Source organism: Canis lupus, chromosome 14 (assembly GCF_011100685.1).
Source record: "Canis lupus familiaris isolate Mischka breed German Shepherd chromosome 14, alternate assembly UU_Cfam_GSD_1.0, whole genome shotgun sequence".
In the NCBI taxonomy this organism is placed as follows: Eukaryota; Metazoa; Chordata; class Mammalia; order Carnivora; family Canidae; genus Canis; species Canis lupus.
Window position 1 is genome coordinate 40,004,560 of NC_049235.1, and position 13,300 is coordinate 40,017,859.

At 38.1% G+C, this 13,300-nt stretch overlaps 1 protein-coding gene and 1 long non-coding RNA gene across 6 annotated transcripts in view; one reads left to right on the top strand and one right to left on the bottom strand.

Annotated features, from left to right (window-relative positions):
* Positions 1–5,376: 5,376 nt before the first annotated feature.
* Positions 5,377–7,806, top strand: LOC119866412. The gene is made up of 2 exons (XR_005369610.1): positions 5,377–5,536; positions 5,748–7,806. It is a non-coding gene; the product is annotated as an uncharacterized LOC119866412 (long non-coding RNA).
* SKAP2 (src kinase associated phosphoprotein 2) overlaps positions 6,688–13,300 on the bottom strand; it is a 177,929-nt gene continuing 171,316 nt past the window's right edge. For 4 of the 5 annotated variants that reach the window (XM_038557171.1, XM_038557173.1, XM_038557174.1 and 1 more), the window contains 2 exons: positions 9,467–9,568; positions 6,688–9,107 (listed from right to left, as the gene is read on the bottom strand). In XM_038557171.1, coding sequence (XP_038413099.1) covers positions 9,476–9,568 — 93 coding nt within the window. In that variant the 3' untranslated portion in view covers positions 6,688–9,107; positions 9,467–9,475. The remainder of the gene's footprint in view (positions 9,108–9,466; positions 9,569–13,300) is intronic. The other variant, XM_038557172.1, reaches the window with a different exon arrangement.

Genomic DNA, 13,300 nt, shown 5'->3' on the forward strand with positions numbered 1-13,300 from the left:
CAAAGGACGGTGTGCTAGCAACTAAAAATTCTCTGCTGCACTTATTTAGGAAGAGGAGGAAAAGTTTTAGGAATGGGCTGATCTTCAATCATGGTTCCCCCTGTTCATTGCATTCCCAACTATTTCTCTTGACCAAAACAGTCATGAAAAATTCATTGTGAAAGTAATACTTTCCCAGTAAAGTTTATGATGATAAGAGAAGCTTTTATCTTAGAAAGAAAATAATAACAGGTACACCACATGACTGTTTTTAAAGTTAATGGAACTGAATAATGATTCAAAATAATCAAGGAAGCACATTACAGAGCACTGTTTTAGAGAGAAGTGCCAAAAATGAGTTCTATGCTATAATGGCATTATCAAATACGTTGCTAGAATTCTATACTGCATAACATTATACATTATAATTGCTAGGCTAAAAAATGGAATTTTCGATTCCAGACGCTGTATGATAACAAATATATTTAATAATCTTAAATAAACTCAAACTTACTTTGATATCTACACTTCTGAGTAATTCAAGATATGAGAAATGAATTTTTAAAAAATCAGATCATGAAAGCCATTATTATTTGAAGGAATATGCTCAATTTTTTAGATAATTTAAATTATTTAAGAGTCCTTTGCATTTTTTATTAGCTTTGCCTAAAGTTATAACATTAAAGCATTAAGGTTACATGTAATGAGGTTCTGGTTTGCCCTGATTTCTAGTCCCATATTTTCACAAACTATAAGCCGAGACTAGGGCTATATTACAAGGCTAATTTGGTCCAATAAAATGGTCTTCTTCCTAGATATGGACCTGAAGAAATGTTTAACTACAAAGTGTGTATTCACATGCAAACAATCACAGACACCCATCTGGAAGAAATGGTTCATAAAGAGAATAGATATTGGTCAAAAGGAACCTGTATTTTTCTTAGGTTATCTGTTACCAAAAAATATTCAAATGCTGAGTCCCACCAGCTATAAGCAATGTATACCTCAAACCTATTATTCCGATTGATGGTTTTAAATATCAGAAGAAAAGTCTAGTTCAAAATTCTACAGACAGAAGTAACATTCCTGTGTTACTGAAACCTCGATGAACAGAAAGTAACCATAGCTTAGAAATAATGGGCTTGATTCAAAAACGCATTTAGGATTACAGGGAGGATTTAATCCCAAACTCCTTGAGGATGGTTTACATCGATCCTTGCTATAAAATAATAAAGCAACAGCCTACTAACACCGTTCTGAACAGTAGTACAGCCATTGCTTATTGCTAACATTTTTTTCCCTTGCTCGCTTTTGGTGTGAAGGAGAAATTTTCATGTTGACCCGTTGTTTCGGTTCTCATATCTTCAAATGCAGGCAAGCCCTGTTTAACGCTGTCATTGGTTTTTCGGGCCACCTCCAAATATAACCTCACTTGAGCCCAACTATACCCTGGGAGGAAGAGAGAACGGTGCTGCTGGTGTTTGCAGGCAAGGAAACTTATCCTAAGGCACAGTGCATTCGAGAACTGAAAGTAGAATTTTGACTGACTCCAGTTCCAATGGTCTTCGTACTACCCAGGCTCAGCTGTGCAACCGTCCCCAACTGAAAGAAGAGTTTTTTTCCTAAAGGGGTAGGGGTCACTCGCGGCTTTCAGAATGTTTTACATCATTGGCAGCAACTCTAAAAGATATTTAAATTATTCACACACACACACACACACACACACACACACACAGCTCCTTGGTTCCCCTCACACTTAAGTCAGTAGCTATAAGCATTCCAGGAATTTTCCAAAACTCAATCTTTTCCTCTGGACTAACACTGAAATCCTCGCACCTACACCTACCTTCCCAACTGCACACTTAAAAAATTATAGACATAGATGATAGGTAGGTAGGTAGGTAGATAGATTCCAAGTGTATGTAATGTTTGTGTGTTTATTCCCAGTTTATTTTCAAGATAGTCTCTTAAATTCAGATTTAACGAAATCAGAGAACCTTTTCTTTCATGACTTAGGACACCACTAATGATTTAATCTGCCAAGAATTGCGCAAACGTAAGGCTACCTGGGGCTGTTCTCCTTCCCTGAGTTTATGTCCTGTCTATTTTATTTAGGTTATGAGTCTTCTTGGAAAAGACTGTGACGATGCTATGTTTGAAATGCCCCTAGCACACTGTGGGCACTTAAATGTAATTATTCAAAATGGAATCATTTAATTAGATAGGAAGAGAAACAGCAAGCCTGAGATGATAATAAAGAATAAAATAAATATGCTGACCCACTGAAGCAAAAAGCAACAGATAGATAACCACACACACAAGGCAGCCACATATTAGTTTTTCAATTCAGGATGTACGGTAACAAGCTAAACACACAGGTATATACCTTGCATTTGCTGGGTTCCCAGAAAGCAGAGAGCACGACTGACATTAATAACTCCATAGAGTGGTAAGAATTTTACCCCTCATGCCTCATACAACCTAGTTTCTTGGGAAAGCCTGAGGAAGAGGAGCAAAGTGGAGCAAGGAGATGAAAGCACGGAGTGGTAGAGACTCTACAGACCACAAGGGTTTGAACCAGGAATTAGGAATGAGTCTTCTATCGGCCTGGATGGGACGGGTTAATTTACATCAAATGGATCTATTTAGTGGGCAGCTGGAGAGCAAGACAATTTGGTCATTTGCACCCTGTTCTTCAGAAGCATGATCTGAATGGCAGGCACATTTCAGAGTACTCTGTGCAACGAAACACCCCTTGGAGACTGAACTTCAGGACATGCTCCTCTTTGGGACTATGAGGTAGCCAATAATAGTTCGGGGTGTTCTTCAGGCTATAAAAGGGCTCAAGCTTACCCCACCTCTGGTGAAACTGCAGAGCCCCATAATGGATGGTAGTCCTCATTTCTCTCTTATTCCTCTACCCCTGCTAGCCTCCAACCACTGACACAGAAAAAGATTTTTGTAAAAGCATTTGTTCAAAAACACAACAGAAGACTTCCTTCTTGGAGCCCTGTACAGGTGCCCAAGAGATAACACCTCACACTTAGGAGCCAGAAAGTTACAGAATTATACCTGGGTGCCCAGGTGGCTCAGTCTGTTAAGTGTCTGCCTTTGGCTCAGGTCATGATCTCAGGGTCCTGGGATCGAGTCCCACATCAGGCTCCCTGCTCAGTGGGGAGCTTCTCCCTCTGCCCCTCCCCCCACCTCGTGTTCTCTTTCTCTCAAATAAATAAAATCTTTTCTAAAAGTTACAAAATTCTACAAGTTTTATAATGAAGTTTGCTCATTGACTGTAAAGGGCTGAACAGTTTGCTAATAATAATCCTTCAAACTGGCAGGAAAAAAAAGGATTTACTCCCCCCTGCCACCTACCCACAACAACTAAAAACAGTTTGAGACAGAAGCAGCTGCTTTTTAGACCTCTCTAAGGCTTTCCTGGCTGGTCAGTTGCCATGGGCTTGACTTTGGTGGAGATGGAGAGGATGAGAAAAGATCCTCGGAAAAGTACCCCTTTGGCCTTGTGTCCTCTCTCCACGCTCTGCTGCCTTGACTGACTCTTTTCAGAGAGACTAGAAGTTCGTGGATGGAAATACTCCTGTGTTAAAGTTTCTCCTTCATTATGGCTTAACTGCTTCGGGTTTGAGACAGTCACCACAGGCTGTTTACTGCAAACTGAGGCAAATTCAGCTGTCCGATGATCCATTCCTGAACTTTTCATGTGCTCTAGACTATTTCACAAGAATTGTGTCATCATCAGTAGTCAATAAGCTTATACTGAGTGCCTACCACATGCAAACAGTAGAATTATGCATGTGGTTTGAACTGGTCACAGTACCAGGAAGCAGAATGTTGCTGCATAGAAGGGAGGGAGGCTGGCATGGCTAACTTCCTCCTCCTGGACGTCAGGACAGATTACCCTCAGTTTGCTAATCAGGAAAATGGGAATAAACAACAGATCTTACCTTCTAGGTTGGCAGGGAGGATTCAAGTACTGAGTGAGACAACAAGCAAACAGTTCATGTCGGCTACTGTTATTGCTTGTCACATTGTCATCATCACTTTGACATGATAGTTAAAGAACACGAGGTTTGCTAAACGAGCTCCCCAGGGGGCTAGGAAGAGGATGCAAGGGAACCTGCTTATTTGTTGGAATCTTCTCCTCCTCTAAAGCAGTCATTTTTAATTGGCATACATTGGTGTCATTAATTTTCTCTTTGGAGGGTACCAGTGTGACACTTGGCGCAAACAAGAGGTAAATGCTGCTCAAGCTACGCGACGGCACCTGCTCTGACTCTACAGCAGGAGTGATATTTCTCTATTATTAAGTCGAGACTGATAAAAAGGAAAGAGGCAAGTGTTGTTCCTATACAACCTGAGTAATGGACAGGAAAACAGTGAAAATGAGGAAGAGAGGAACCTAAGAAAACACTTTCCACGCTTCCCATGTCAAGAAAAGCACTTAGGCAATGGGCTTTTGAGGCGATCTCTGTTTTCACACCTTTGCACGTATCCACAAGCTTTTTGGCTTGCTTCCCTCCCAGCCTCCTCCCCAGCATACCGGGGCTATAGGCCGAGCGCTGAGGCTACGTTCTACATTTACAGGTCCTTTCATCTTGGGGAGTCAGAGCATTCAAGTTAACACAATGAGACAACTTTCAAGAAATAGGGGAGTAGAAGTTAAAAAGACTCCCAGGACATGAATTATGGTTATATTTGGCAGCAACTGCGAAACTTCCCACTTTCTGAAATTCCTTTCTGATCCATCCAAGGCCCCAGCTTCCAAGATCAGAGGGCTTCTCTGCCACGGGCCAGGTGGGATTCAAGCCAGCCATGATTTGGAATGTAATGGAAAGTGTACCTGGACCACTTGCCCTGCCTGAGTTACCTGTGCCTTCCTTAAAAGAGTGACAGTGCCGAACAGCACAGGGAGGCGGGAAGCCGCTGAAGACAAGCTGCCACACTCAACCTTCGTGTCATTCCCACCTCACCCAGTTCTGTTGCCACTGATCAAATCCAGTCCACTTGTTGATGGGGTCATGGGGACAATAAAAATACTCTTAGAGACACAGTGAAAGGGACCGAACTTTTGACAAAGAGAATGTTGTCATCCAGAAAGCTGATGTATGAACTGATAGGCATTTTCTCTACCGGGTGTAGAAGTCAAGCTCTTCCCTTCTTAAAGCTCCAGCCTTGAGATACGTCAGGGTGCCAAATCGGCTAATTAACAAATATTTACTGGACACACACCATATACTCTGAAGTACCCCGCTGGCAATAAATCCTATGTTTGTGTCCAAGTTATGATAGGGGAGATCCTACTAGGGAAAACAAGAGAAAGCCCTTCAAACCCAGCGTTAATGAAATGTCACTCCATGTTACTGTGATCATATAATTTTGTATTTATCTCATCACAGCAGAATGTTATGCCATTAGGGGTTCTAACAGATATTCTAGAACCCAATTATAAGGCAGTGAACGGGAATGTTCAAGCTGAGGATGTCTAGACATTGCTTGTTCCCAAACAAGAGGATTAATGGTTTAAATTATGCATTTGCATGTAGGTTAAGTTTGTAGAAAGATACTTTAATATGCTACTTACTTGTCTCTCTGTATTTTGGAATACTCAAGATTTTACTCACAAACTAAGCCATTCTGACAAATGTTTTTACGTTCTGTATGGTCATTCTATTCCTTCAACCTGAGTCAAGTTGTGCTGTCTATGGCTCGATCATGTTTTCATCTCCACCACCTCTTTCTGTGTCTTGTAGACTGCTCTCCAATATTCTTGCATCTCCTGAACTCAAGAGAAGTAGAAGTGATTTCCATACAGTTTGTGTCTATAACGTTCTATTCAATTGAAAAACAAACAACAGATTTATTTGAAATTTATAAGTGCTTTTCTCAAGTCAAAAATTCTCACAATGCTTCAATCAGTCCCACTGATGAAGTTCCAACTTTTAAACCACACAGATGCCAAGGTCAGTTTTCTTACAGTGGCTCACCTGCAACTCTGGATCCCTACCACACAATTCAGTTCTGGGTTCTGCATTTAATCATCGCCCTGGAAGGCACTAGCCTCTATGAAGGGAGTAGCAATAGTTTAGACTGGAGAAATTACAGGAAAGGTAGAAATCTTAAGAGCTAGGAAGGAATCTTGGCTGGAAACATTTGAGGAACAACTGAATGAAATCTCGACTCTTCGCGAGAGGCTATATTTGACATGTTTGTACACTAATAGCAACCCACCCCCCACGTATATAGATTTCACTTACAGATGGTTGAAAAGTAATTTTCTATGATCCTATGATACTTTATGTAATTATCTGTAATTAAATTAACACAAGGTAAAAATAGTCGACTTAAAATAATAGAAAGTATTCAAAAACAATTACGAGGCTGAGCAACATTGTTTTTCATAAGAGAAAGTGTCATATGCAACAGAGTGGCAAAAACAGAATGGGGTGAGCTGTGGTTAAGTGTAAATCCTATAGCAATGAAAGTCATTTGTATTATCCTTACTTCTTTGAATAAATTCAGATGACAGCTCTATTTCATTTCTTCATTCAGTTTGGAGGCCAGATGGCATTAGAATCATTTACTTCACCTTGTTGTGCTTAATTACTACAATCAACACACTATTTTCCAAATTAATCATAACAAAGTAATTTCATTAGTAACACAGCAGGCTGTTGAATTATTAGCATCATAACAGTTTGCAAACAATTAAACTTTATTTGAACCTTAAAAATTTGCAGAGTGGAACATTATTGTAAGATCTAATGGCAATAGAGTACAAATTCAGTACAGAGCAAATAATCAAGCAAAATGCTATATAAAATATGACTTACAATCACCTTTGGAAAAAATTAGCTCTCTAACTGTTCATAGAAAAACAAATAAAAGCTAAGCAAACATAATGAGAACATAGCAATTAGCATATTTTCTAACAAGCCATGTTGTTTAAATGCACATTAATGATATTATTATGATCTTGAAGAGAGTGTGATATATTGTCAAGGGTGTAAAGAAAACTTTTTCCCTGGTAGTACAAATGATTTCACCAAATGAATATAAAGTAGTCATGAGCTGAAAGTAATGATTATTTTTCCTGTCACTCTAATTTTCAATCTTTTGTCTCCTTTCTTATCTCCCACCTATATTCAAGTTAAACAAGAACAAAGGCCAGAGGAGCTCTGGACAGAAGTTAACACTTTATTTCTGTATTGTCACCATTCACAGCGACTATCTGGCTTGGAATTGCTGGTCATCAGTTGGCAAAGGACTCCCTCTCCTGGATTAACTGTAAAAGGAGGCAAAAATCTTTTACATGCTTTACATTCTGTTCCAGTGTGTGCCCGGGTGGGGGAGGGGTGGCCCAGTGGTTTAGTATGCAATGAAAAGCTGCTGCCACCTACTGGCCCAGCACTAAAATCTTCACTTCAACCAGAAGCATGAAACCTGCATCCACAACCAGGACTACATTTTCAGGGGAAACCACAACTCGTTTTGCTTTTCCAACTCTGTTTGAAAAACAGACCACTAAATTTATCTCCCATTGGCTCACTTTTGCCGAGATGATTTCAATCTACTCCCTTGGCTCTCTATTAGGAAAAGATTCACAAGTGCACAAATTAATTTCTGAAAGCTCTGGTTCAACAATGTCTAATTTATATAAACTAGAGTTTACCCACAATCCCTAAAACTAAAAAATATATTTCATTACGTTTGAGTTCTGGTGATCACAGTATCAAGAAGATAATGGTAAAATGTAAGTTCTGAGATATTGTTTATAAATAGTTTTATATAAATAAAGGGGGTTAAATATTATCAGTTTGTTCATGGCTAGAATCTTTATAAAGCAAAGATCTGAAAAGTTCAACAAAGGTAGTACCTACTAATTAATCAATGATTCAATATTAAGTGACTACAATTATCCAATCAGCAGAATGTTTTAATATATATATTTATGTCAAAGGCACACTGATACCTTGTGGGCATACCCTTGATTTCAAATATACACGAAAAGGTAATGTTATAATTCCACAAATCTTGCTCAGGTAGCACGACATATACCTCCAGGGTCAGGCTCACACCATCTTTCCATTAGCCTGTTGGTACATGTTCCCACCATGATTTCTATGCTCTCTTCCCTGAGCCTTTCCTTTTCTTTTCATTGCTCTGAGAAGCAGAGAGGAAACTCAGATCTGGAGTTCTACTGTTTTGTGGTGGGACTTTAATAGCATAGCAACGATCAGACAGGCCAAGACAGTGCTCCATTAGGTCTTCTTATTTTGAGAGTATGTTAAGATTCTTTATGCCACTGCATTATGCAAGAGGGGCTTTCTTATAGATCTTTTATTTTATTAAATTTAAACAAAACGGTGGTGGAAAATGTTGGCAAGCCCGTCACCTAACCAGGGTGTTTGTTACTGATGAAGGGCTTTGCACACGCCATGGTTCTGGCCTGCACGTGCGTCCCAGTGGACGGGACACTACCATCTGCAATTCTATCATTTTTTTCTTTCCTGTGGCTGTATTTAACATGAAGTAAAAATCAGTAGAAATTCTTGCATGAAAACATGTCACTACTGTGTGAAAAATCAGTACTAAGATCAATCATCTACAAAGTTTTAACAAAGCCACGTTCCTTAGATAGTAGCTACCAAAAGCTTGCATGATATATTTAATTAAAATCTCTATGAAATTATATATTACATTCTAAAATATAATTGACATCCAATTTGAAGAGAAATTACACCTCATACCAAAAGCAGCAGTGACTATACATATAAAATTGTGCTGAATTCTTCACACAAATCAAATGAGTAAATAAAAACTACATTTATTTCTTCGCAAAATAGCAACAGGTACAATTTTACTGCTTGCATCTAATTTACATTAATATTCTTTATTTAATTTCACATCAGAGGAATGTTATAATGAATGCATAAAATAACAGTCAAAGACAAATGTTCAACAAAACACAAAAAGGTTATGAGCTGCCACTCATGCTCTCAAGATGATTTTAAATCCACAGCATTTACAGACTAGCAGGAGACTCTTCCTTTTCCGCAGGCAGAAAGTTGCATCTGAATTTTTTTCTCCAGTTGAAATGTTGACTTTTCCTGCTTAGGAAAAAAAATATATTTTTAGCTAAGGAAAAATGAATATTTACTCAACATTTTGTCATTTCAGCTCCTCATAAAGGCCAGAAAGAGTGGTATTTTACTCAAGAGGAGAAGATTTGGAATAACATCCAGTTATTAGCAAAGGGACTTTCTCTAAATAATCTATTTCCAAAGTAAATTCTATCAAGTTATTTTAAAAATTAAACTAGATTTAAAAAAAAAGAAAAGAAAAAGATGTGAGAGCATGATCTTTGTGCTATCAGAAAACTACAAAGACTTTTTAAAAGGCAAAGACTCATAACGCAGAAACCAAGAGAACATATGAGCTATTACAGAATATTGGATTAAAATGTACTTACCCAGGACTCTCAAATATCATACATCTCCATTATGTAGGCTTTCGGCACCAAGCCAATGGCTCCCTTCATTTCTCCTACCCACCAGCCATATCTATTGTATTCCTAATTGAAAACAATATGCAATATTAACCTTTAGACTGGTATAAGTACAATGTCATTTATATGCAACTTCTTTGAAATGTTATTTCCTTTTATAAAGTTACAAGAGCTTGAGCTGCAAATTGAAACATTTTAATCTTTTTGTTTGTTTCTGGACACTTAAAAATGCTGTTAGGCAAAGATTTAAATTAACGCATAAGACCAAGCCTGTTTATTACTTGGTATAGAACACAGAAACAGTCACTTGGGATAAGAACCTAGCAAATGGAACTACAGGAGGAAGTGAGCTCCCTGGGCCAGGCCCATTTCTTTTCTCCCTCCCTCCCTCCCTTCTCTCTCTCTCTCTCTCTCTCTCTCTCTCACACACACACACACACACACACACAGCCTGGGAGACACCTTTTCTGTGCAAACACCAGTGCTAGATGCTACAAGGTTATAGCCAAAATCCTTAGGATACCATCTTTGCCTTCAAGAAGCTTATTGTCTAGCAAGGAAATAATTATCTTTTCACAATGAACTGACTCCTAGTTAAACTTATAGAACTGGAAATTATTTAGAATGTAGAGCTATGCTCCTTCTTAAGAAAAATCTAATATATGAGTAGAGATATTTTAAATAGGTAAATGAGGGAATAAGAAAATGCTAATAAATATCCAAAAACATTTGCTTTGCAAAATAATTTTTAAAGGGCTCCTTTTAAAAGCTTCCCTAAGGCATTTATTGTTAAGCTTTCACTAATCATAAACTACATTAGATAAAAGATGGGTGGCAGGAATTTGCAGGTGGTGTTAGGTTCACCCTTACAGTGGAAGATCAATAAGAAATAAAGTATCTCAAGTTATAAAGGCGAAATATTAATCTAGCTGTACAAAAGAGTGATTGATGAGTCACTTTTGCACTTACTTTGCAGTGTGAGATAACCTCTACCTCCAATTCTCCCCTTTGCCTCCACTGACAGATACACCACTGCTTTAGGCCTCGTGAGCACACTGCAACCAGTCTCATATGTCTGCCAGATTGACTAATGTATTTTTATCTCAAATTTATTTATGTTTAGTGAGATACAAACAAAGTAAAATGAATTACAAGTTTCAAGAATAATATCTTCCAAAAGCAATACTCTGCAAAAGCACTGTAGGACCCAAATTTAATTTTTCATATAAGATAAATTTTTAAAATCAATCCCCAAAGTAATTCAATAGGCTATGATTTTCCAACATCTGAGTCATAGATAAATGTGCATATGCATATTGAGTTACATGTGGGGAGGGAATGTTCATACTGGCACAGACTTACCATCTGTATTGAGTAGTATGCTATTGACCATCAGAAAGGAAAATCATACAATTCCTCAATACAAATGTAGCAACACTAGCATGTGTGTATTGATATGTAGTCTTTCAACAGAGAGAATACCATATTAAAATCTGTATGGCTTTTTAACAGTGGGTTGTACCAGAATCAGGTTTATAGGAAGAGTAAGATGGAAGGAAAAGGTGGGGGGTGGGGAGCATCAGGCTAACCCTACACTTATTCTAATAAGGGCACAACTCTGGTTTATGAGGCAGAGGACTCAAGACTTTTAAGTTTAAAAGTTCAATGTTAGGAGCGTCTGCGTGGCTCAGTTGGTTAAGCATCTGCCTTTAGCTCAGGTCATGATCCCAGTCAAGCCCCGCACTGGGTTCCCTGCTTAGCAAGGAGCCTGCTTTTCCCTCTCCTGCTCCCCCTGCTTGTGCGCGCGCGCGCTCTTTCTCTCTCTCTCTCTCTCTTTCTCTCTCCCCTCTCTCTCCTCCTCCTCTCCACGTCAAATAAAAAAATAAAATCTTTTTTTAAAAAGTTCAATGTTTAGTGTGAATTTAGTGGATAAAACTATCTAAGTGACAAAAATAGTCTGATGTCCGAACTCAGTGATAGTGACTATAATCTATGTAGGATCTGTTTATCAGAAGAAAACACCAACTTACTGAAAGCTATGATTAGCAACCATTATATCTTAATAGCTACCTAATAAAACTGCCCTTTTCAATTTTTAAGGCAATGAATACAATTAGAGCCTAATGCTTCACAAAACAAATGTATTTAACCTTCCAGAGGCAAAAGGCCTACATTGTAAGATTTCAAAAAGGATGCTTAACAGGGTAAGTCTGAATATGAGAGCTCTTACCCAATACCAATCTAAGTTTTATTTTTTTTTAAATATTATTTGTAAAGGGTAAAAGAACTAGCCCCCCCAACAGGCAGACAGAGAGCATACTCAGTGTGAGGGTGTATTGAGATTCAAACCTGCTTTCAGAGAACAGCCCTCAATCTGGGTCTCAGAGCTTATATTCAAATAACAAACAAGAATGCTCAAGTCACTTTATAATATTCCGTGTTGGCTATAATCTGTACTCTCAACTAAGGGCATATTATTGTTCTCAAAAAGCTCACTAACATCCAAATTTAAGAAACTGACTTCCAATGAATCATTTCACCAAAGGACCAATGGCATACTTCACACCTGAGAGAATTCTGCTTGACGGTCACTGGTAAGATTTATTAAATAGAAAGTACAGTCAAAAACAGGAAGGAGGAGTTTTATTCAGCTGCAAACAAATCCCTTAAAAGTAACATTCCAGCAAAGCATAAAGTTTCAGACTCAAATAATCTTAAATGCTTCATTTAATTTAAAATAATTCAAAAGCATATGAAATTCGCTCATCAAACTCCAAAATATCACAGGTTTCAATCAGAAAAGGGTAAAAACCCAGAATGTTCATTACTTTACATTTGTAAAGAATTCCATAGGATACTCCTGTGTGGAATTAAGAGGTAAAATAAAATACAGCAAGGAAAAAATCTAGGAGGTAAATTTATGGATTTACACTGTGGCCATTAGAGTATGTCGACAAGATTGCAAACACAGAAGCTTTTACTTTTATCATTACCATCCTCTGTATGAGCCTCCTGAGCAACATGAATCCCAATTAAACCATTTGCAGCCTATAAATTGGAATGAAGATGCTTCTTGGAGTACGGTATTCTAAACTTGAACCTCAAGATTCAATACCATACAAGCTTTCCCTTTAAAGAAGAAAATCTGCCTCTTTGCCTTCCCTGTTTGCCGTTCCCAAATAAATTTGATTACAAATGACATATTACTTAGGGTGGGAAACAATACAATCTGTACAGCGTTGTCGTACCATCCACATACTAATTACGGTATTGTTCTAAAAGTCACAGGTGGGTCATTAACAGCAACAACAAAAAGATAAACAACCCTCAAGCCTTATCTTGTTATTAAACAAAAATAAATAAATAAATAAATAAGTAAAGAGACAGAACCATACCGGGCTGCTGCCTAAATCTCTGAAAGGTGAGGAAGCATCATGTCATCTTTATGGCACATGAGATCTCAGGTACAAGAAGGTCTGCCATCTGGTATCCTTCACCCTACTCGGCTCTTAACATCAACTAAAACGCTAACATAGGCAAGTGACTGTGCTTCGGGAGGACTGATAAAATAATGAAGAGTCCTTTAATCTACAGGAAACCATTCCAGTCAATTTATAAGAAATATTGCATCCCTTTGTAGGACGTGTAATTATTTTCTATTAATCATGTGCTATAAAGCTACATTATGCGGTTATTCTGTTATCACTAGAAAGAGGCCTGCAGTCAGCTTCTGACAATGTTAGGTAATTACTAACACAAAGCTTCTTTCTCCTCCCGTAGTAATGCTATCAAGATCCA